At 52.5% G+C, this 23450-nt stretch overlaps 1 protein-coding gene across 1 annotated transcript; it reads right to left on the reverse strand.

Annotated features, from left to right (window-relative positions):
• Nucleotides 1–977: 977 nt before the first annotated feature.
• On the reverse strand, nucleotides 978–18525 carry LOC128847356 (E3 ubiquitin-protein ligase TRIM39-like). The gene is made up of 9 exons (XM_054046746.1): nucleotides 18429–18525; nucleotides 13347–13477; nucleotides 12231–12332; nucleotides 9319–9777; nucleotides 7441–7536; nucleotides 5862–6092; nucleotides 4839–4861; nucleotides 3242–3357; nucleotides 978–1700 (listed from the first exon to the last, which is right to left on the reverse strand). The coding sequence occupies exons 1-9, from the start codon at nucleotides 18523–18525 to the stop codon at nucleotides 1159–1161; spliced, it is 1797 nt and encodes a 598-aa protein (XP_053902721.1). The 3' UTR covers nucleotides 978–1158.
• Nucleotides 18526–23450: the final 4925 nt, after the last annotated feature.

Consider the following 23450-nt stretch of genomic DNA (forward strand, 5'->3'; position numbering starts at 1 on the left):
CACCCCTGATGGAGAATCTGAGGCATGGAGCGGTCTAATGACTCACTTCAAATTACACAGGAATCCTGAGGCAACGCCAAGAAAGGAGCCTGCATCTCCTGAGTCCAAAGCTAACATCTGAACTACAAGGCCATTCTTCCTTCCTTTGTCAGAGCTAGAATAGCAGTACACTGAAATCCAAGGGATATTTTTTCCCACACGCCATGCATCTCCAATCTCCTGCTTCCTCATCCTGGAGGTTCTTGATTGCCCCTGGGACACAAACTTTCACCCGTTTGGGAGTCTGTGTTTTGCATCCAATGGAAAAGACCTTGGGAGGGGAGGGGGGCAGGTCTGGAGCTCCGTTTTAATAGATCAGACACAACCAGCTCCTGTCCCCCAGTGAAGATAGTGCTGTTTTTGTGCAAGGGCCCAGTATCAGTCTCTGCTAACGAGCATGATGGCCTTGTCTACACACAGCTTTTCACAGACTCAACTAAAGGGGTGTTGCCTCCGTGTAGTTCTCGGACAGCACTTTACAACCAAGGATCTCAAATCACTTTACAAAGGAGGCCAGTATCAGCCCCATTTCACAGATGGGGAGAGAGAGGTACAGAGCCATGCCCAAACTCCCCCAACAGGCCAGTGGCTATGCTGGAAAGAGAACCCAGGTCTCCTGAATCCGGTGCTGTATCCACTAGGCCACACTGCCTCCCTTATGAATGGCTCATTGCAGTTTCACTTAATCCATTTTTTTTCTTTTTAAACCCACCAGAAGAGACAAAAGGACCCTTTTTGTCCTTTATTCACTTTAATACAATTATTCCATGGATCATAAGAATGTAGAATCCATTTGCTTTTTTAAAAAATGCATCCGTAAAACCCCATTCAAAGCTGGAGATTATTAATTGGCTCCCACCCTTTCAGGTTCATTTCTCCAGTATCCACCTCCTCCCCGTTCCCCCCCTACCCCAATTACCCTTCTCCAATGCCCCATTTCTGGTTCCAGTTGCCTCCATCCCAGTCTATGTCCCTGCAAACTGCTAGAATCCTGCAGAATCAGTGTTGGGACACACAGACAGGTCTATACCTTTTCCCCCTTCTCTTGAGTTTGACATGAACAAATACACTTTGGCCTCCAGGACAAACTGGGCCGTGTGAGGCTAACCATGTGTATTTCTAAGGCTCTATATTATACCCTGTGAGGCAGGGACACAGTCTGAACTGGGATCCTCTCCCCAAACACAGTAAAGGGAGGATTTTTTCTCCAGGGACAGAGGCCGGTGGGAAAGTGAAGATCGGGGCCTCGTTATCAGCATCAAAAAATGCCACCCGCCCCTCTTCGCAGTCCAGATAAATCCCGATGGTCCTGGGCCGTTCAGCAAGGGAGAGGGGGATCTTGGGGGAGGTGAGAGCCAGGTACTGAGTCCCACATTGACCCACAGCCCAGATGCCCTCCTCCGGGTTAACATTGACCCGTCCCTTCCTCCTCACAGACTCTCTGGCCACCCCAACAGCCCAGGCTCCCCCATCCTCCACCTCCACCTCCCAGTAATGCCTCCCCGAGGAGAAGCCCTCCAGGCCCAGCACGCAGCGAGAAGAATCAAATCTCTTGGGATTGTCAGGCATGTGCTGGCGCGTGTCTTCCCATCTCACACTTTTCCCATCCTCAGACAGGACAAGGCGGGGGTGAGCCGTGTCTGGATCCAGAGTCACATCCGCTGGGGGGGACCAAGAGAAAATCAGAGCGTTAGGGGCAGAGCTCGGCCCTGCGGGCGGCTGGAACCATTTCTCACACACCCCCGCAGCCCCGTCCTGGCTGGGACCCTCCCTGATTTCCTGCTTCTCTGTCCCGGATTGCAGTGAGCTGCCTCTGCTGGGGCTGAGCAGGGATTTCGCCACGGTTCCCTTCTCCCAGGCACTAGAGGTGCTGTTACAGCTGCAGTTTTGGCTGCAGATTCTGCCTTTCTGCTTCCCACCCTGCTGCCCCACTCCTAGCCACTCCTGAGGAGAGTGGAGGCAGGACCAGCCTTCGAGGTTGGCGGGCTGGGCCGCCACCCAAGGTGCGGTATTTAAGGGGATGCCGTGCTGTTACCTCCTACCCACTGTCCTGACGACAGCCAGTGCTTAATTTGTGCTAGGGCTGAGCCCCGGCATCTCTTTCAATACAAATTAAGCACTGATGGAAGGCAGCAGGGCCTGGATGGGGGGGACCAGTGAGGGTCAGGGCAATAGGGTGGTGGGGCGCCTATGGGGACCAGGGGCACCAAAATACAAGTTCGCCCAGGCATGGGTGGTGGATATCAAAGACTAGGGAAGACTAAGCCTCCCCTAACCCAGGCTGTGGCCCCACCTATGCTCCACCCCAAGGCCCTACCCACGTTACCCTAAAGCTGGCAGGGACTTAGCTCGGACTGGCAGCCAAGGGCTGGGCTGGCTGGGGCAGTTTGGGCCGGTGCAGCTGGAGCGCTCGGGGCTTTGTCAGCACAGGGAGGGCAGGGCCGAGGGGCTAGCCTCCCCAAAGGGGGGGTTCACCTGCCGCCCATGCGCCCAGGGCACCATTTCCCCTAAGGCTGGCCCTGAGTGGAGGGACACCAGCATCAGCAGCCTGGGTGGGTCCCTCAGCCAAGAGGGAAAAGCAAAGAGGTAGAAGTAGAGAAGAGGATAGCCCAGGGGGGTGCAGGGTGAAAGGAGGGATCAGGAATGGTGGGTGAGGGCATTGGGGAGGATAGACCTGCCCATGGGGAAAAGAAACTTAGATAATACTTATGAATTATTTGTAAAGAAACATTTTCAAAAGTAAGTGGGTGTGTGAGAGAAAGAAAACACCTCCCACTTTCCAACCAGCTCTCCTCCTACGTTCTAGTCCCAAGGAATCTCCTCTGGTCCAGTATTTCCCAAACTGGGGGGTCCGACCCAAAAGGGGATCGCAAGACTATTGTAGGGGGGGGTCGCGAGAGTGGCAGGTGCGGCTCCCAGCTCTGAAGGCAGCGCCACCGCCAGCAGCAGCACAGAAGTATATTAAAGCGTGGTGTGGAGGGGGTCGTCACTTTTTGAGGGGGTCGTCACAGCCTGAAATATTTTCAAAGGGGGTCCTAGCCAAAAAAGGCTGAGAACCTCTGCTCTAGGCCCTTACAGAGTTCAGTAATGATAACATCATTGTTTACTGTTATTGTCCGGACTTTACATGAGCAGCTAATTGGCCCATCTCCTCCCACTGTCAAATGTCAAGTCCCCCTCTTCCCCAATCCCTTCTCCGTACCTTGGAATTTCCTCAGAGTCTCCTTTAGAGCAATAGTTTTATGAGAGATGCTGCTGGGGGTTTTCTCTGGCTCAGGAGAAACCTCCTCCAGTTGCGGGACCTTCCCCAGCTCACACCTGGAAAGAAACACACTCGTCTAATTCATTATTTAGTTTATTCCTTATTCTCCATTGTTTGTTTGCTTTTTTTTTAAATAATCTTTCCCCATGACTTTCATGCTACGGAACCCCGCTGTCCTGCTAGGACTGGGGTAAAACCCTGACCCAGTGAAGTCCATAGCAAAATTTCTTTTGACGTCACCAGGGCCAGGATTCCACCCCTAGACTGTCTTTGTGTAGCCCAGCCTCAGGGTATGTCTTCTCTACCAACATTAAAGCACTGCCGTGGCAGTGCTTTAACGTGGCTATGTAGTCGCGGCTCCAGCTCCAGCTGTAAAAAACCCACCCCCATGAGGGAAGTAGCTCCCAGCGCTGGTGCACTATCTACACTGCCACTTTAGAGCACTGAAGCTTGCATCACTCATGGGGTGTGTTTTTTCACACCCCTGAGTGAGAAAGTTTCAGTGTTGTAAGGTGGCAGTGTAGACAAGCCCTCAGTGGAAGCTTCCCTAACAGAGTTTTATTCCTGTGCTTTATATATGGACCAGACAAATCCCATCTGAACCCACGGCCAATTCGGTCCTTGGCTTTCCTGCTGCGATTTACCAATAAGTGGGCAAAAAATATGACGTCTGTGCCGTACATCTTTGTGATGTGGCCATTTGAGTGCTTGGAAGTGGACTGAGAGAACGCCACAGCTCCAGCTTGCCTCATGCATCACCCAGAAGTTATCAGGTAGCCAAGAATTTTGCTCTCAGCCAATAGAGATATAAACATAGATAAGTGGAGATCATCAATTTTTTCAAAATGATCTTCTTGCTCTATGTTCACATAAATCTTGTTTCACTACGAGAGCCACTGTGTGTTTGGAAATTCACTCTGCCTTCCCTCTAGGAGGAGGAAAGCACCCGGGTCTCCTCATTCAGAGGGACCTCCAAGGTAAGGGTTTCTGGGGCATCGGACACCTACGCTTGTCCTAGTCAAAAGGGCAAGGAAGGAGGGATCCTTTCCCAATGAAGGGTATGGCAGGACAGGCACTGGCTTCCTCATTTCCCTGGGGGTGCTCAACCCATGCTCTGCCCCAGACCCCGCCCCACTCCATCCCTTCCCACAAGACCCACCCCGCCCTGCCTCTTCCCACCCCGTTCCGTCCCCTCTCTGGAGCATGCCCTGTCCTCGCTCTGTCCCCTCCTCCCTAGTGCCTCCTGCACGTCGCTGAACAGCTGATATGCAGCGGGCAGGAGGTGCTGGGAGGGAGGGAGAGGAGCTGATCGGCAGGGCCACCAGTGGATGTTGACTACACACTATTTTTTTTCGGTGGGTGCTCCAGCCACAGACCACCCACAGAATCGGCGCCTATGGCATGGAGTGTCTGTTACGTTTTTGTCCATGGAGCCCTATTAGTCTGTGGTTTGGGGCCCCTAAATACTACCACAATACAAACCGCTAACAAGAACAGCACAGAAACTTGTGAGGGGGAGTGAGAAGGAGCCACGTACCTGCTCAAGGTGCTTTGGACATCCTAGAAGGGGAAGGGAAAGAAGGAACCTTAGTGAAATCAACGAGATGCAACATAAACCAATCTCGGTAGCCATTTAGATGATTTCAGGGTATAACCTTAGGGCTATTCTTTGTACCTAACTGCTTAGTCCATTGTGCTCCTTCCTTCAAGAAGGCCAGAAGAGAAGTAAATTGAAATCCACTCTTTATGCCAATGGTTAGGGTGTGTATCTCTAAGGTGAGGAACCCCTGTCACATCTCTTCTTCTCATCAGACAGGGATTGAACCAGAATTTCCTACCTCCCGACCGAGTACCCTAATTACTGAGTTAAAGGTTACAAGGATGAGCCGGCTCTGCCACCAGCATGGCTTTGTTCGGCACTAGTTACCCGCCTGACTTCTTCCCACAAGAACGATTTAAGCACCAGAAGACACCAGTCTCCAGGTAAGGGGTTCCCATTTGTGGATCACAAGCAAGAGCCAGGCGCCTCCCCTTCAGTCCACATTTGGGCACCTCTCTTTGCAAGAGTGGCGGGCTTGGGACACACCCCTCTCCTTGGCATCCCCCACCAGCCGGCTTCGGCGGCTCCCGTTCTTCGGTGCCTAGCTCCACCTGTGCATCGTGTAGGGAGCCTGGGGGCCTAACGTTGTGGATCCCACAGTGATTTTCTAAGGACCTGAAAGTTAGGCCTTGCAATGACAAGTCCCTTTGGGATCCAGGCTTCTTTGCCTCAGTCCACCCCATCTGTAAAATGCAGATAATAATCCTTCCCTAAGAAGAGGATCAATGCATTAATTTTGGGGAGGCATGCAGATCTGATGGTCATGGGGGACATTTGAGTACCGAGATAGATTATATTTGATTTAAAATACCCAGGTTCTCCGAACAATGAAACAAATAACAATACTAATGGTTAGAAACAGTAAAAAATTATATTTCAGCTGCATAACCTGTGAGTTCTACTCTAGCGTTTGACTCCTGGACTCCAAGGCTCTTGCGTATCAAGGATCCAGTATCTCACCTGCAGGAATTCACTCGCTGGCTGCTGGCACTTCCTCTCTAGCTCGCTGATCATGTCATTTACACGGGAAATCTCCTCCGAGAGTTTGGCAATGTTCTCATCCCTTCTCTTCTCAATCTCCTTGTCCAGCTCTTCCAATCGGGCCAGCAGGAGTTGCTCTTGTTCCTCTAGGAACTGCCGCAGCTGCTCAAATTCAGACAGAATCTTCAGCCTCTCTGTTTCTACCTGCTCCTGTAATGAGGAAGGGAAAGGGCAGGGCAGGGCCCACAGAGTGAGTCACCTGGGGCCAGATCTTCAGCTAGTTTAACTCCACAAACGTCAAGGCAGCTCTACCAATTCATGCCAGCTCCAGATGAGACCCTGGCTACTCAATGGGGAGGGGGAAGGGGTATTTTATTGCAACCTTAAATAGCACTTGAGAGAAACTTTCCCATAAAAACGTAAGAATGGCCAGACTGGGTCAGACCAAAGGTCCATCTAACCCAGTGTCCTGTCTTCCGACAATGGCCAATGCCAGGTGCTTCAGAGGGAATGAACAGAACAGATCATCATCAAGTGATCCATCCCCTGTCTCCCATTCCCAGCTTCTGGCAAACAGAGGCTAGGGACACCATCCCTGCCCATCCTGGCTAATAGCCATTGATGGACCAATTCTCCAGGAACTAATCTAGTTCCCAGTATTGTTCAGGGCAGGCGTGGGGCAGAGCGGGGGTCGAGCACCCCCAGGGAAACCAGAAAGTCGGCGCCTCTGGGCTGCGGGGCTGTTTCATTGCTTTGTAGACTTCTGGGCTCAGGCTGGAGCCCATGCTCTGGGACCCTTCACTTCTCAGGGTCCTAGACCCCCACAGCCTGAGCCCAGCGAACCTGCGTCAGCTGGCATGGGCCAGCCACGGGTGTCTAGTTACTGTGTAGACACGTCCTGGATCACATTGGGAGTGAGAGAGGCTGGGGGAAGCAAACAAATGAAAAAGAATTAAACAAAAGAGAACTCAACAGACAGCTTAACCCTCTAATACATTAACTCAGGAAATCCGGATAGTTGCCTGCTCCCAGAGATGCCCAAACACAAAGACATCTAGGGGTGCAAACAGGAACACCCAGAAATTCCCAGCACGTCCAAACACAGACACACGGGCCCAGACTGAGCCTGGACTCAGCAGGGATGGGGGGAGAAAAGGCTCTTTCTGTATCTCCTGGGGAAGGCCACACGAGTTGCCTTGTGCCCCTGGAGCAGATGTGATGCTTCTGGCTGCTCAGGAGAGGGAAAGGAGGCGGCCAGGCCATGACCTCATGCCTGGTGCTAGCCAGCCCAGGGTCATGCACTGCATCTCTCCCGCTTCACATATCAGAGTCCAGGGGCATTTTCAGCAGCCTGAGTGCAAGACACAATCCAGCCGGCAGAGACGGGACATCCCCAAAGGGGAACATAGAAACACAGGATCTCATTCAGTGGCATGTGGTCACAGTATGAGCCCCTGACTCTCCCATCCCCCGGACCCCCACACTACCAGAGTGATACCCACCCTGGGAGGGACACGCACCTACATGTCCTTGCTGGATAATAACAACTGGTACCTACCAGATGCTCCCAGATTCTTGCCTCTTTGGTCAGTTTCAATCCCATCAGCTTTTCTCTCTCTTCCTTCAGAATCTGTAATTGGATCTGGATTTTTTCCTGAGCAAAGAAATAACGTTGAGTGTTCAACGTTTTTCCCCTTCTTTGGACAGCGGCATAGGGAGAATCCAGTCCCTACAAACTACAAACCAGCTGCACGGATATGACTGCATTTGTTTAAACTCTTTGCAGCTGATTTAACTCAAAAAGAGAAAATGAGTCCACAGCCATACATAATTGGCCACCACGTTTGTCTCCTCCAATGCACTGGATTGTTTTACTGGTTACTGATGTTACAATCTTGGTCTGTATAATCCCTAGCCCCCTGGCCTCTGAGACATCTGCATGTTTGGGACCCAAGAAGTGAGTGATTCCTGTGTCAGGAATAAAATGAGTGACACAGACAAAGGAAAAGAATGGCCATTGTTCAACAAAACACTGAAACACATGCTTTTGTTAGATCAGTGGTCTCCAACCTTTCTACGCACAAGATTGCTTTTTGAATTTATCAACCCAGGATCTACCCCGCCCCTTCCCTGAGGCCCCGTGCTGCTCACTCCATTCCCCCTCCCTCTATTACTTGCTCTCCCCCACCCTTACTCACTTTTACCGGGCTGGGGCAGAGGGTTGGGGTGCAGGAGGGGGTGCAGGCTCTGGGCTAGGGAAGAGGGGTTTGGAGTGTGGGAGGAGGCTCTAGGTTGAGCCTGGACCAGGCGGTTGGGGTGCAGGACAGGGCTCTGGGCTGGGGCAGAGTGTTGAGGTGCAGGAGGGGGTGAGGGGTGCAGGCTCTGGGAAGGAGTTTGGGTGCAGAAGGGGGCTCCAGGCTGGGACAGGGGGTTGGGATGCAGGAGGGGGTGAGGGGTGCAAGCTCTGGGAGGGAATTTGGGTGAGGGCTCAGGGCTGGGGCAGGGGGTTGGGAGGGAGTGTGGGGTCTGGGAGAGAGTTTGGGTGTAGGAGGGGGCTCCAGGTTGGGGCAGCGGGGTGGGGTGCAGGAAGGGGTGCAAGGTGGCTCCCAGTTGGTGGTGCAGCGGGTATAAGGGAGGCTTCCTGCCTGCCCTGGCCCCATACCATTCCAGGAAGCAGCTGGCATGTCTGCGGCCCTGGGTGTGGGAGGGTAGCAGGCAACTCCTTGCGCTGCCGCTGGCCCCGCCCCCCGCCCCCCCAGTGCGGGGGCAGTGCTTGCGGGTGCGGGCAGCACACATAGACCTGATGCCCTCTCCCCCCAGGGCTGCAGAGACATGCCAGCCACTTCTGGGAGCGGCGTGGGGCCAGGGCAGGCAGGGAGCCTGCTTAGACCCGCTGTGCTGCCAGACTTTTAGCAGCCAGAGATCGCAATCGACCAGCAGAGGCTCCAGGATCGACCAGTCTATCGCGATCTACCGATTGGTGACCACTGTGTTAGATCAAGGGAATAGTTCCACTGTCTTCAGTCGGACAATTCACACTCTTAAAGTTAAGCTCACGTCTAAGCGTTTTGCTGAATCGGGCCCTGAATTAGCTCTGTCAGTTTTATTCAGCTCCTGAGAAATGTCATTTTGAACAGAACTATTAGGTAGCAAAAGTTCAGCATCACTTTGAGCCAACTCCCAGACATTATTCAGCAAGAGGTTGAGAGCAGAGATCATTCACGTAAGTGTAATTTCCTGTCTTCTTAATGGTATGTGTGTGTGTATATATATATATACACACACAGGAAATAAGGCATTCAGATTAAACTAGTGAGAAACCTAAATACTGTATGTGAAATTTCTATGTCTAGAAATTCACAGTGGAAGATCCCATTTTATCTGATGCTTTACTTATTTAAACTCCTGCCTGTTACAATATACTAGGCTTCCCTACCTTGTACTCCTGGGCAGCCTCCTCTATGGGAACCACAGTGTGAGATCTGTGAGCCTGGGACTCTCGGCAGATCACACAGATGGGGGCTTGATCCTCCTCGCAGAACAGTTTCAGGGTCTCCTGGTGCTTCTCACACACTCGCTCACCTCCTGAGCCTTTGGCTGCCTGTAAACTCAGCCGCTTGGCTATTTCAATAATTTTTGCCAGCTCCCTGTTGGGTCTGAAGTTTCTCTGCTGGGCGGTTTCTCTGCACTGAGGGCAGGAGAAGTTGATATCTGACTCTTCCCAGTAGTCAGTGATGCAGGCCCGGCAGAAGTTGTGCCCGCAGTGGATAGACACTGGGTCTTTGAAATACTCCAGACAGATGGAACAAGAAGCTTCATCCTGGAGACTCTGTACAGGGCTCTCTGCAGCCATGGCTCCCAGCGGGGGGAAAGTGACAGGTTTCATTTCACTTTCCTGCCTTTAGACTGCAGCCGCAATTGGGTGTTTGTTCACTTAGGGTCTTTCTCATTGGCTGAGCTGGGGGAGAAGCCTGTTTGATTTTCAGCCCCTGGAGACTGTGCAGAGAAATGCAAAGCTCTCTGTGAAGGGACCCGATATTATATTCCCCCAGGCAAAGAGCAGTGCTGAACTGGGGGGGAAGGTGATAAATCTTTCTGTGTTTCTTTAGGAGGAAAAACCCTGAGAGAACACTGTAGCTTTTTCAAAATTAAATACATAAAATAGCCATTTAAAGCTAATGACATATAGGCCTATTGGAGGTTACTGTTTATGGTTTAATATAAGAAACTGACAAACATAAGTTAGGCCCTGATCCTGTTTATATACCAAGGCAAACTCCTTCCAAAACATGGCAAAGATGAAATGCACAGTTAAGGCCATGCAAATAACATAAGCTCTGCCCCTTCTCCTACCACCTTCCACCTCCTCTCCCGCCATCCTTTCTGTGTCAGGTGAGGAAGGGCCCCAATGAAGGAAGTTTTGAGTGGGACTTCAAAGCAAAATCTTAAACCTGCTCAGTCAATCCGCTGCATTTGCGAAGTTTGCCTTGGGCGTTACGGCTCGGCGTCAGTGTGACCTGTGCCCACAGAGGCACACAAAGTGGTAGTGAAACATTCAGTGATAATTAAGGCTACGATTTTTTCAGAGGTTGTGGGCAGCGGGGGCTCCCACAGCTCCCGTGGACTGGGCAGCAAGGGCCCCCTTGGTGCTCCAAGCTGCTGCAGGCAGTGGGACCCCTGCCACAGCTCCTGGCCGACACAGGCAGTGGGCCCCCTTGCAGCTCCCAGCCTCCACAGGGGGCAGGGGACCCAGGAACTCTAAGCCACCATGGGCACTGGGGGTCCTTCAAAGCTCCCGACCGCTGCAGGTGGTGGGGGTACCCCTGAGCTCCGAGTGGGGGGACCTTGGAGCTCCAAGCCCCCACAGGCGGTGGGGACCCCCAGAGCTTGGAGCGGCCCCTGCAGCTGCCTAACCTCTTCAGGCAGTGTGGGGACCTGCAGCTGGGCTCCCCATCGCATCAGGGATATTTTTAGTAAAAGTCACAGACAGGTTACAACCTTCCGTGAATTTTTTTTTATTGCCCGTGACCCGTTCATGACTTTTACTAAAAATATCCATGACAGAATCTTAGCCTTAGTAATAATATATCAGACGTTTGGGGAAAGCCAATGATCCCCAGCCAGATTCCCCCCCACCCCCCACATCTCCTGCCCTGAAGAATTACGGCAGAGGCCAGACAGTAGGAGCTGTGGGACTCACCGCAAACCACATGGATGCTAGGGGATCCCAGGAAAGCAGGGCTATCCATGTAATGTCCCGGGGCCCCTGCACTGGATCAGACCCCCCCAGGCTGGAACCAATAGGGATCTCCTTTGGCTACGGCTGCCCGCAGACACCCAGATGGCGTGCACTTTAAGAGTGTGAATTGTCCGACTGAAGACAGTGGAACTATTCCCTTGATCTAACGCAGTGGTCACCAGTCGGTAGATCGCGATAGACTGGTCGATCCTGGAGCCTCTGCCAGTCGATCGCGATCTCTGGCTGCTAAAAGTCTGGCAGCACAGCGGGTCTAAGCAGGCTCCCTGCCTGCCCTGGCCCCACGCCGCTCCCAGAAGTGGCTGGCATGTCTCTGCAGCCCTGGGGGGAGAGGGCATCAGGTCTATGTGTGCTGCCCACACCCGCAGCTTGCCTCTCCTCAGGGCATCGCTGCTGATTCACTGTAGAGCTTCAGGTCTGTGCTCTGTTCCTCGGTGCTTCTTGGTCTTTCTGCACTCCAGCGTGGAGGCGGATTCTTGTGTCAGCTGATGGGCTGGTGAGAGTGTTCCTGTGAAACCCCTGCATGAAACAAGCCAGATGGGCCGAGCTTTATGTGCACTAAGGCCTCTTTTCAACTTTACCCCTCTGGCAGTGTGAAGGGGCCTTAAAGTGAGCAGTCACTGACCCAGGGGCTGGTCACTGTATGGGCCAACAGGGAGCCCATGAGGCCAGCCCAGGGAGCCCAGAGCCACCCAGCCCTGCTCTGCCCCCAGTTCCGCTCCGGCCCAGTCCCCCCAGTCCAAGCCGCCCGAACACTAAAAGTCTGGTTACTAACCGGCCTCCACCACCAGGGGGTGGGAAGACCAACAGCTGCTGCTGAATCCTGGAGGAGCACACAGAGATGGCTGGAGGCTCCCTCATCCTGCCCTGAGCATGGCTCCCCCTCCCTGTCCCAGTCACCCCCCCTACCCCTGGAATGGAGCTCCCCCTCCCCCGTCCTGCCCCATCACCCTCCCCCCCAGCTCCCATGGAGGGGCACGGATCAGATAAGGGGGGCGCAAGTGAAAAAGTTTGGGGACCACTGCTTTAGGAGGATGGCTCACAGGATTTTGTGCCACCGAGGTCAATGAGGGTGTGAACTATGCCTTTGCCCCAGGCAGTTTGCTGATGCCCAGGCCCCTTCCCAGCACGGTGCCGGGGGTGGGGAAGGAGTCGGAAGGAGCCACGTGCCTGCTCCAGGCGCTTCCAATGTCCTAAGAGGGAGAAAGAGAAAAGGAAGCTCATTCCCAAGCTGATAATAATCATAAAAGTGAACAAACAGTGACCATTTACACGTGGCACCACGCAACTGCCGGGACGTTCACTGAGCTGCAGCCAGCTCGTCCCTTTGAAGCACAACTCAGTGGCTATACAGTAACACCACCTCTGTTTTGCAGAGGTGCATGTCCACAAGAGGTGAGCGATTGGCCTGTACTACAATGACAGTGTAGGTAGGCTGGTGGCGTCAGGGTTAGCACATCTGCCGTCAAGCAATGCCCTGACTTTTATTTCACTAGGAGGGTGGTGAAGCACTGGAATGCGTTACCTAGGGAGGTGGTGGAGTCTCCTTCCTTGGAGATTTTTAAGGCCCGGCTTGACAAAGCCCTGGCTGGGATGATTTAGTTGGGAATTGGTCCTGCTTTGAGCAGGGGGTTGGACTAGATGACCTCTTGAGGTCCCTTCCAACCCTGATATTCTATGATTCTATGATTCTATGACTCACAGGCACCGACTTTCTCATTTCCCCAAGGATGCTCGACCCCCAATCTGCCCCAGGCCCCATCCCCACCCCACCCCTTCACCCACGGCTCTGCCCTGCCTCTTCCCCTGCTGAGCACCCACAATTTTTTCCCATGGGTGCTCCACTCCCAGAGCACCCATGGAGTCGGCGCCCATGCCCTGAGTTCTTTTTGTGTCCAACACGGAGCAGGAAAGGAAGGCTTCAAAGCAAAGAATTTAAAATATCTGTAATCATACCCCTCTCCTAGGACCTCACCACCCTCACAAATCACAGCTGGAAAATGAATTAAAATAATGATCATATAAAGCCATGGAAAACAAGGGAGAGTTTATACTTAACCACCTATAGTGAGATCTATGAAGTTTCAGTCCTGTGTGGCTTCTGGCTCTAACCTTCTACCCCTTCTCTCTATATTTCCCTGCAAAGATCTGAGGTCTCACCTGCAGGAACTCACTCGCTGGCTGCCAGCACTTCCCCTCCATCTCACGATCAACTCGCGGGAAATCTCCGCGGAGAGTGTGGTGATATTTTCCTCCTGTATCTTCATAATTTCCTCCTTTAATTCCGCCATCTGGCCAGCAGGGGTCGCTCTTGTTCCTCCAGAAAGTGGTGCAGGTGCTGAAACAGAGCCAAAATCAGCTCTCTCTCGGCCTCAGCCTGCAAAGAGGAGCAAAAACAGGCAAAAGGATAGTTCAGAAAGACAGGGTGGATGAAAATCATCATTAAAACATAGATTTCATGTGATTTTTTATTTTGCAGTTGCTGGTTCTTTCCTTTCTTCCCATTTAAACCTGCTAAATTGCTAACAATGATGTTTTGTGCCTGTTTGTTTAGCTTCCAAATTGTTCCTAGAGTTTCAGATTTTATAGAGAGGTTTTTCCTAGAAGGACATTTCACAGTTAACGCAGCACAGAGCCTCCTTAACATCCTTACTGGGAGAGCAACAAACTCAAACACAAAGTGGATAAGCAAGTTTACAACCAGCAAACACCACCTTCCAAGGGATTGAAATGCCTACAGTCAACAAAGCTGAAGCCAGCAGGCCATGCTACAGTTCTCCATTAGGACAGGTTTCAGCAGGGTCGGCTTTAGAAAGAGTGGGGCCCGATTCCTGGGGGCGGGGCTTGCAGCAAGCCCCGCCCCCTGGAATCGAGCCGTGCTCCGGCTGGGGTCGCCGGGCTTGGGTCCGACCCGGAGCTGCTCGGTGGCCAGAGCCGAGCCGCGCCACCGGGGCCGGAGCCAAGCCGCGCCGCAGGGGCCGGACTGGACCCAAGCCACGGGGGCCAGGCCCGAGCAGAGCCGGACCCGAGCCGAGAGGGCCGTGCCGTGCTGCGGGGGCTGGGCCGGACCCAAGCCGAGGGGGCCAGGCCGGACCCGAGCCGTGCTGTGGGGGCCGGGCTGGAGCCGAGCCAGGCCAGAGCCGCTGGAGCCAGCGAGCTAGGCTGGAACCGGGGCCAGACTTGGCCGTGCCTCCCTGGAGCCCTTATCGCGCCCCTCACTACCCCAGCTTCCCTGGTGCTGCCTGCGCACCCCTGCTTCTTCTCAGACTTCCCACGAACCTCTGATTTGTGGGAAGCAGGGGTGGGGGAGGAGCAGGGGGAGGAGCCTTCAGGGGAGGGGAGGAGGGAGAAGTGAGCTGTGGGCAGGTTGGAGAGCTGTGGCATGGGGCCCTCTTAGCGTGGGGCCCAATTCAGCCTAATCGGTTGAATCGGCCTAAAGCCGGCCCTGGGTTTCAGAGTAGCAGCTCTGTTAGTCTGTATCCACAAAAAGAATGGGAGTACTTGTGGCACTTTAGAGACTAACAAATTTATTTGAGCATAAGCTGTAGCCCACAGTTAGTCTCTAAGGTGCCACAAGTACTCCTGTTCTTTCTTCATTAGGGTTTGTAGTGAGAACTCAATGGGATTTGTGATTGTAAATAACTGAAGGTTCCCTTAATTCCTTTTTTAAGCCTCCTCCCAGGTGAGGGAGAGTGGCACGACCTGTCTATCTCCCTCCCTTCCCATGCAGGGGGAGGGGAAGAAAAGTACTTTGGGGCAGAGGAAGAAAGAGCACATGGTGGAGAGAATGGAGACCCTGGTGTGTGGGGAGGGGTGCAGCCAGAACCCCTGGTGGAGGGGGGGGTTAGGGGACCCTGCCATTGGGGGAAGGGTGAATGGGGGTGTACCCAGAGCTGCTGGCATGGGGGAGATTGGGGGAGTTGCAGGGAGTCCCTGAAATAAAGGGAGACAGGAGAGTGGCCCTCAGGGATGGGGGGCTGAAGAGATGCAAGGAACCTCCGCTGTGTACCATGAGCTTCGGACAGAAGCCACAAAATGTTATTATACATTTAATCTTAAATTCCAATATCCCTTGTTTGCAGATTAGGTTTGCCAAGCCACAGACTGAGTACTGTAAAATAAAATAATAATTGCCTGGTAGAATCTGTCAACCCTAAGCAATGCTGTTTTGTTGGGGGTGCTGTACCTGGGGAACCCCCGACAGAAGTGACCTCACATTTTGTCCTGCAGCCCCATGAGACCAGAATGGATAAAAGTCAATGATAAAGAGGAATTTTTTAATAAAGAGGAAAAATGGATTTTGATTTAAACTGGATTTTTTTATTATTTTAATAATACATTTTTAAAATAAACCTGTTTAAAATGAAATATTTATTTAATACAAAATATATTAAGGCCTAAACTGATTATAATTTAGTTGTAAATGTTTATGTACATTGGTTTTGTTTTAATAGAAATAAATTGCATATGCTGTTTTGTCTGTTTAATTAAATTCCAGTTAGCTTCCTAATGCAGCTTGACAAACAAGTGAACAAAAAGTGAATTAGTTAGTAAATAAGCAATATATCAGTCCCCATTTTCTAACACACTAAAAATGTACAATTTGTAAGAATCTGAAAATATTTTGCTATGCAATTGCATAAATGAATGTTCAGAGAGTGCATCCTCTTAGGTAGCAAAATGAGGTACCAAATCTAGTGTAAAGGCTCTATTGAGTTGGAAATCTGCATGTTTTAGTGGTGATCTCAACCAGTGAGAATGCCCCTTTCTTCAGAAAATAACTGAAGTACAAAAGAAAAAGTTGATTCAAACTAGGGTGACCAGATGTCCCAATTTTATAGGGACAGTCCAGATATTTGGGGCTTTCTCTTACATAGGTGCCTATTACCCCCCACCCTCTGTCCCGATTTTTCACACTTGTTATCTGGTCACCCTAATTCAAACGGATGGTTTAAAGCCAGGCTTCCCAATTGGTGATTTGAATCAATCCACCCTGAATGAGACACCAAATTTCAGCACAGTCTGAGGAAGCAGGCAGGTTTCAGAGCCCTTAGAAAAGAGCATGAGCTTCTCCAGACTCCAGGTTGCCTATAGTACAGCTGACTGATTGCTTATTATCCTGGGACTGGTCAAGACATACAAGAATGACTCCAGACCAATGGTTCTCTGTCAGGGGTACATGTACCCCTGAGGGGTGCGCAGAGGTCTTCCAGGGAGTAGGTCAACTCAACTAGATATTTGCCTTAGTTTTACAACAGGCTACATAAAAAGCACTAGTGAAATCAGTACAAATTAAAAGTTCATACCGACAATGACTTGTTTATACTGCTCTATATATTACATCAGTGTTCCTCAACCAAGGGTCACCATTTATTTCATAATTATATAGTAAACATGAGAAAGGAAGCAGTTTTCCAGTAAGAGCGCACTGTGACACTTTTGTATTTTTATGTCTGATTTTGTAAGCGAGTCGTTTTTCAGGGAGGTGAAACTTGGGGGTAGGCATGACAAATCAGACTCCTGAGAAGGGTACGGTAGTCTGGAAAGGTTGAAAACCACTGGTCCAGACTAATACTCGTAAAACATAGACCCTACACCCTGCACTGACCAGAGGGGAGTTCACAACTTGGTGACTGTAGCTAGCTGCCCATGGCTGCTGGAGATCGGACCTAGTCCCAGTGCAGGGGCAGCCCTACAGAGGGCCATACTCCCACACGCATGTGCTCACAGAGATCCCCTGACACTCACCCAGGGAGAGAGCCCCCAGCACCCATGTCCCTGTTGGGTCATAACAATGCGCAACTACCAGGTATTCCTCGCTTCTACCCTCTTCCATATCTTTACATTCCTCCAGCTCGTCCCTCTCTTCCTTCAGAGCCTCCAAATGGGCCTGCATTTGGTCCTGAGCAAAGAGAAAGCGATGGGGGGGGGGGTGTTCAGTTGATGGGTGTGCAACATGCACACAAGTTTAGTTCGGAGATTTTTTCCTGGGGCGGAGGAAGTTGGTCTCTTTCTCTTGTGAGACCTGTGCACCAGGGATGACTCCTGCCCTCTGAAATGCTAGAGAAAGCAATAGTGATCAACCTAAACTGGCAGCCGTAGAAAAGGGTCTTACCTTTTTGGGGTACAGGAATGGGTAACAGGGGATGGATCATGTGATGATTACCTGTTCTGTTCATTCACTCTGGGGCAACTGGTGTTGGCTACTGTCGGAAGACAGGATATTGGGCTAGATCAGTGGTTCCCAAACTTTAACAACCTGTGAACCCCTTTCACTAAAATGTCAAGTCTCGTGAACCCCTTCCTAAAAATGAATATTTCCAGGGATTTTCTCCTTTACCTGAGTATTAATTATAAAAGCAGTGATCTTGGAAATATAAAATTTGTTTTTGTGACATGCTTATTCACACTATTTATTATTAATTATTATTTATCATTACAGTATTTTTACAACATTATGAAAATGGCAACACTCTTCCAAGATCTCACTTTTGTAGCTTGTATCACTTTGAATAAGCCTGTTATAAGACAAGGCTCCTATGTTTCATCAAAGAGTATCAGATGTGAAACAGCATGAGGGTATTTAAGAAGCCAACTCAAAGAGTTCCTCCTACACAAGCATTCAGGTCTTGAGCCGTCCAGACAAACAAGCACGTTACAACAAAGCTTAAACTTGTTCTTCAAAACAATACTAGCTGCCTATTTAATTTTCAAAACAGCAAAAAAATACCCACCTCCCTTTCTTATAAGGAGTCTTGATGTTTGACTCTCCTCAGTGTGATAGATATGTTTGCTTTGATCTGCTTAGCTCTTGGAAGTCCACCCCATGCTGCCCGGGGTCTCTAGGGACAATTCTGTCTGCCATTAGGGAATTTTTTCCTGAGAACCCCCTGTAACATTTCATGAACCCCAGTTTGGGAACCAGTGGACTAGATGGACCTTTGGTCTAACCCAGTGTGGCCATTCTTAAGTTCTTACCTTATAACCCTGGGCAGCCTCCTCTATGGGAGTCAACGCAGGAGCTCAGGGAGCCTTGGACTCTCTGCAAACCAGACAAATGGGGGTTTGATCCTCCTCGCAGAAAAGTTTTAGGGCCTCCTGGCGTTGCTCATATCCTCCCTCCCGTCCTGAGCTTCTGGCTGCCTGGAAATTCAGGCTTTTGGCTATTTCGATAACATTCCCCAGCTCCCCGGTGGGCCTGAAGTTTCTTCTCTGGGCTGTTTTTCTGCACTGGGGGCAGGAGAAGTTTCTACCCGATCCCTCACAGCACTGGCTGATGCAGGGTCAGCAGAAATTGTGCCCGCAGAATATGGACACCGGCTCTTTGAAATAATCCAGACAGATGGAACAAGTCAGCTCTCTTTGGAGATTCTCTACAGTGGCCATGGCTGAGGGCTTCTCCAGGCACCAGCAAATCTAGCTAGCCGGGGGAATTGTTTGTGACATTTTTACATGTTCTGCCTGTTGCAGGAAACGGGTGTTTCCATGCCTGGGCTAGCCTGGGTTGGCTGGGCTGCAATGAGTCCTGAATAGCAGTTCCAGCCCCTGAGGCAGTGGAGAGACATGTGACCCCTCTCTATGCAGGGAACCTTAACACCTTAAATCGGGGTGGGGGGGGGGGACACTGTGGGAGGAAGAGAATAAATCTGTTTAGTGTTTAGTCCTGGGGGGTGGGAGTGTGGGGTTACCACTTGGCCTGTATTTGACCGGCCTGTAGTGGCGCTATTTAATAGTGGGGGTGCTGAAAGCCAGCCCCCTTACCCATGTCTGCGACCGCCCCGCCCCCTGACCTGGGTCCAAGAGCAGGGCAATGTCTCCAGGAGGCAGGCACCCTGGCAGGGGTAAGGGGGCTGAGGCCGGCAGCTGGGACCCCTAGCACAGGGCCGGCAAGGCAGCCAGGACCCTTGGGCATGGGGCCGGGACTCTGGGCGCGGGGTCGGCAGCAGAGCCCCAGGAGCAGGGCCAGGAGCCGGAACCCCACGTGGGCGGCCAGAAGCGGAGCCTCGGGTGCGGGGCCATGGCCCCACTTGCGGGGCCGGGAGCAGAGCCCGGGTGCAGGGCTGGCAGCTGGGACCCCACATGCAGGGCCGGGAGCAGAGCCCCATGTAAAACCTTGGGGTGCTGCAGCACCCCCCGCACCTCTAGTTCCCATGCTATGCCAGCCTGGGCATTTTTTTTTGTATGCGTATGCCTGTTGCCAGAAAAAATAATCTAATCTGCCAGGTTTGTTTTATGTGGGTCTAAAGCTTTGCATTATTCTCATAATACACTGGCTGTCTAATGTTAAAAGTTTCCATGCCCGGCTAAAGATTCTGCAGTGTTCCCACTGCCACAATTTAAGCGACAACAGATCAACACAGCAGCTGTCTGCCCACCAACACGCAAGTGAACCACGCGCATGTGTGCGAGAGAGGGTTTGAGTCACGCGACAGCGAGGAGACAGGCGGAAAAAAAGCTAGCATCAGAAATAGCACATTCAATGACAACTGGCTAAACGAAACAGACTACAAAGACTGGCTGGCAAAACGTGCTGATAAAACAAAGACCTGTTTGTTATCAGTGATGTTACCAATCTTATCTATATGTGTTCTCTCTCTAGATACTATACGTGCCTGTTGAAGGGGGGGTGCGAGGTTAGGGGTTGGGGTTGCCATGAGCTTGCCTTGGGGGGGGGGGCGGGTGCTGGGTTTTTTCCATTTCAAAGGTGGTAACCCTAGGCCAGAGTGGGGAAGGTTTGCAATATGTGAACAGATCAGGGTCAGATTGGGGCCCTGTGGGTCTGGATGGACATAGCTGGTAACTGGCCACAGTAGAAGTTTAGGGCCTGGGGAGGTTCCGGATGGGAGTAGACATTGATGATGGAGTCTGGTATTTTTCCTGATGTATTTTTGTTTATTGACAAGGGACGTACAAAATCCTGTTTCTCTGAACATAGGAGGAACCAGAAACAAAAGGAGATGGTAGTTTCTTTGCTTTCAGCCCCCAGCATGGTACCCGGAGGCTGGCAGTATGCACTCTCTGTCTCTCTCTGGTCTGGTCTACACTACAGAGTTAGGCAGTTTACGTAAGGAAGCTTATGTTGACCTAACTATGAAAGTGTCTACACTAAAATTTCGCTCCCGCTGATTAAACTGCCATGCTATGGCGACTTAATAACTCCATCTCCATGGGCAGCATAGAGCCTTGGCTGAGGTAGTTAGGTCAATGCAGTGTCAGTGTAGACACTGCATTGCTTCTGTCGACTGCTAGTGGCCTCCAGGAGCCGTCCCACAATGCCCCACGCTGACAGTATAATCGGTTCAACTGCTCCTGGTGAGGACGCGCATTGCTGACACGAGCAAAGTGCAGTGTACTTGCTGCGGGGGCTGTACACCAACATGAATTAGGTCGACTTAATTTTGTAGTGACGACGTGGCTTCTGCTTGCGCAAACCAAAGGCCCGTGTGCCTGGAATGTTCATCAAGCAGACATTTCCAACTAGGAGGAAAATTAAAGAAACTCTCATCTTCCCCCGTTGCTTCATCCCCTTTTCTCTCACTCATCACACAAAGCAAGACAAATGACCACAAAGGGAGGGGGAGGGGAGGGGCACTCAGGGAAGAACAGGAGAAGGTAGAAAAGTACAGCCTCACTCTCTGGGGTGCAGCTTAGTTGTGGGCAGGCTGCAGAACCAGCTAAATGCTGCTGGACCCCAGTGCCCCCTCCCCCGCCCCACCTCCAGAAACAATCTGACTGAGTTGCTCTGGGTTTTACTGCTGTAGCTGCTAGTGGTCCATCCGCCAGGAGACTGGCCACATCTACACTGCGGGCATCACAGTGCCACAGCTACAGCACTGAGCTGGGTCCCTGTAGTATTGACATGCAGATGCTTCCTACAGCGATGGAAGGGGGTTTTCTGTCGCTGTAGGTTAGGCACCTCTCTGAGAGGCAGGAGCTAGTCTCATGACCAGGGCCTGGGTGCTCAGGGCCAGGGCCGGCTTTAGCAAGACCGGGGCCCGATTCCTGGGGGTGGGGCTTGCCGCAAGCCCCGCCCCCAGGAATCGAGCCGCACTCCGGCCGTGTTCGACGGGCTTGGGTCCGGCCCAGAGCCCCTCGGCGGCCAGACCCGAAGCCGCACCGCGGGGGCCGGGCCGGGCCGGGGGGCCGGAACCGAAGCCGCACCGCGGGGGCCGGGCCGGGCCGGGGGGCTGGAGCCGAAGCCGCGCTGTGGGGGCCGGGCCGGGGGGCTGGAGCCGAAGCCGCGCCACGGGGGCTGAGCCGGGCCCGAGCCAGGCCGGAGCTGCGGGGGCCAGCGCGCTCGGCCGGAACCGGAGCCGGATTAGGCCATGCCTCCCCGGAGCCCTTCTCGCGCCCCCCGCCACCCCGGGTTACTTGGTGCTGCCTGCCCGCCCCTGCTTCTTTTCAGACTTCCTGCGAACCTCTGATTCGCGGGAAGCAGGGATGGGGGAGGAGCAGGGGGTGGAGCGTTCAGGGGAGGGGAGGAGGGGGAAGTGAGCTGGGGGCAGGGCGGACAGCTGCGGCGCGGGGCCCTCTTAGCGCGGGGCCCAATTCAGCCGAATCGGCTGAATCGGCCTAAAGCCGGCCCTGCTCAGGGCCTAATGGTCAGAGCAGTGGCAGTCAGGCCTAGCAGTGCCAGCAGTGGCGGTCAGAAGCCAAGAACAGCACCGAAGGTCAGAGCAAAGGGTCAGAGCCAAAGTCAGGGACCAGACGTCAGAGCCAAGGTCAAGCGTCCAAGAGCGGGCCAAGAGACAGGTTCATCACTACAGCTGGCAGGGAAGTCTTGCTTGTTGTGCTGACAGTTCCTGGAACTCCTCCTGGACTTACATAGGTCACCAGGGGCCACGAGGGAAGCTGTCTGTCTGACTTTCCGAGGTGGTACATCCTATGCTGTTTCTCTCCACAGGTCCATGGCATAACGCACACAGTCCTATTGCAGAGGTACAGAGAGGCTGGCCAGCCCACAGACCCAGGTTCTAGCCAGGGGCACTGGGACCGGAGGGGGTGGCAGAGCCCCAACCCTTTTTTCCTGCCTTAAGAGTGAGCAATGCGGGGAGAGGGGACAGAGAGGAGTGAGTCGCTGGTGGGGCAGGGGAACAGGAGGAGCGGGACGGGAAGAGGTGGAGCAAGGGCGAGGCCTCAGGGAAAGAGGCAGAACTGGGGCAGGAGGAGGCGGAGCAAGTGTGGGGCCTTGGGGGAAGAGGTGGGGTGAGGACTCGGGGCAAAATGGGGGAGGACCGAGGGTGGGGCCACAGGGGGAAGGGCGGAGAGCAGGCAGGGCCCCAAGGGTAGGGGCGGTCCAGGCATCAGTAGCCACCCCACTTCTAGGGAGGTTCCAGTGCTCGTGGCTCTAGTTCCCACAGACCCCCTCCACTTATAAAAGTGATGGGGCCATGCTCCCCTGGACCTCCTGTTCCAGTGCCCCTGATTGGAAGCCTGCTCATTGGGGGAGCCTGCCCTGAGCTGGGATGCCTTCATTCGCTCTAGACATCTCACAGTGCCGCACCTCTGTGGGATCACATTGGAGTCAGGCCACCTGCAGAGTTGGAGCCAGCCTCAGCCCTTGCGCAGACATAACCGAATAAAGATCATCATGGCAGCTGCTGCAGAGTTCAATGCGGCTATGGCCCATGTGGGTTTGGGACAGTGGCAGCCAGCACCACGGAAACACACAGGCACATAAAGGGGAATCCTGTTCAGTGCCCTCGACTCGGATCACACTAACCCGGCCAAGACAAACCGGGCCAGTCTCTCCCGCTCCACAGCTCTAGTCATCCCTGCCTAGACATGCTGGACCAGGAGCAGCCCTGGCATACGAGTGCATCTGCCACTGAACAAATAGGCCGCAATGTACATAATATATAATTTTATTATTTATATAGTTATGGAAAGTAAATAATACATGGAAGAAATGAAAGGCTTTTTCTTACATGTTTTTTTTTTTTTTTTTAGTCATCCCTGCCGGGGCCCCGCCAAAAATGTTCGAATTGGGCCCCACTCTTCCTAAAGCCGACCCTGTTAGTGAAGATGCTTAAACGTTTGACAAACTGGGCCAGTCTCTCCCACTCCACAGCTCTAGTCACCTTTGCCAAGACACACTGGACCAGGAGCAGCCCTGGCATACAATGAGTGCATCTGCCATTGAACTCACAGGTACTAGCATCTATTTGGATGAAGTGATGCCCAATAACTTATGGCAGAATTTGGGATACAAGATACATGGCCTGATTTCACTCTCACTCACACCAGTGTCAATCAGGAGTCACTCCCATTGGGGTCACTGGAACTGATTCCTCTCTCACTCACACCAGTGT

Source organism: Malaclemys terrapin, chromosome 13, assembly GCF_027887155.1.
Source record: "Malaclemys terrapin pileata isolate rMalTer1 chromosome 13, rMalTer1.hap1, whole genome shotgun sequence".
In the NCBI taxonomy this organism is placed as follows: domain Eukaryota; kingdom Metazoa; phylum Chordata; order Testudines; family Emydidae; genus Malaclemys; species Malaclemys terrapin.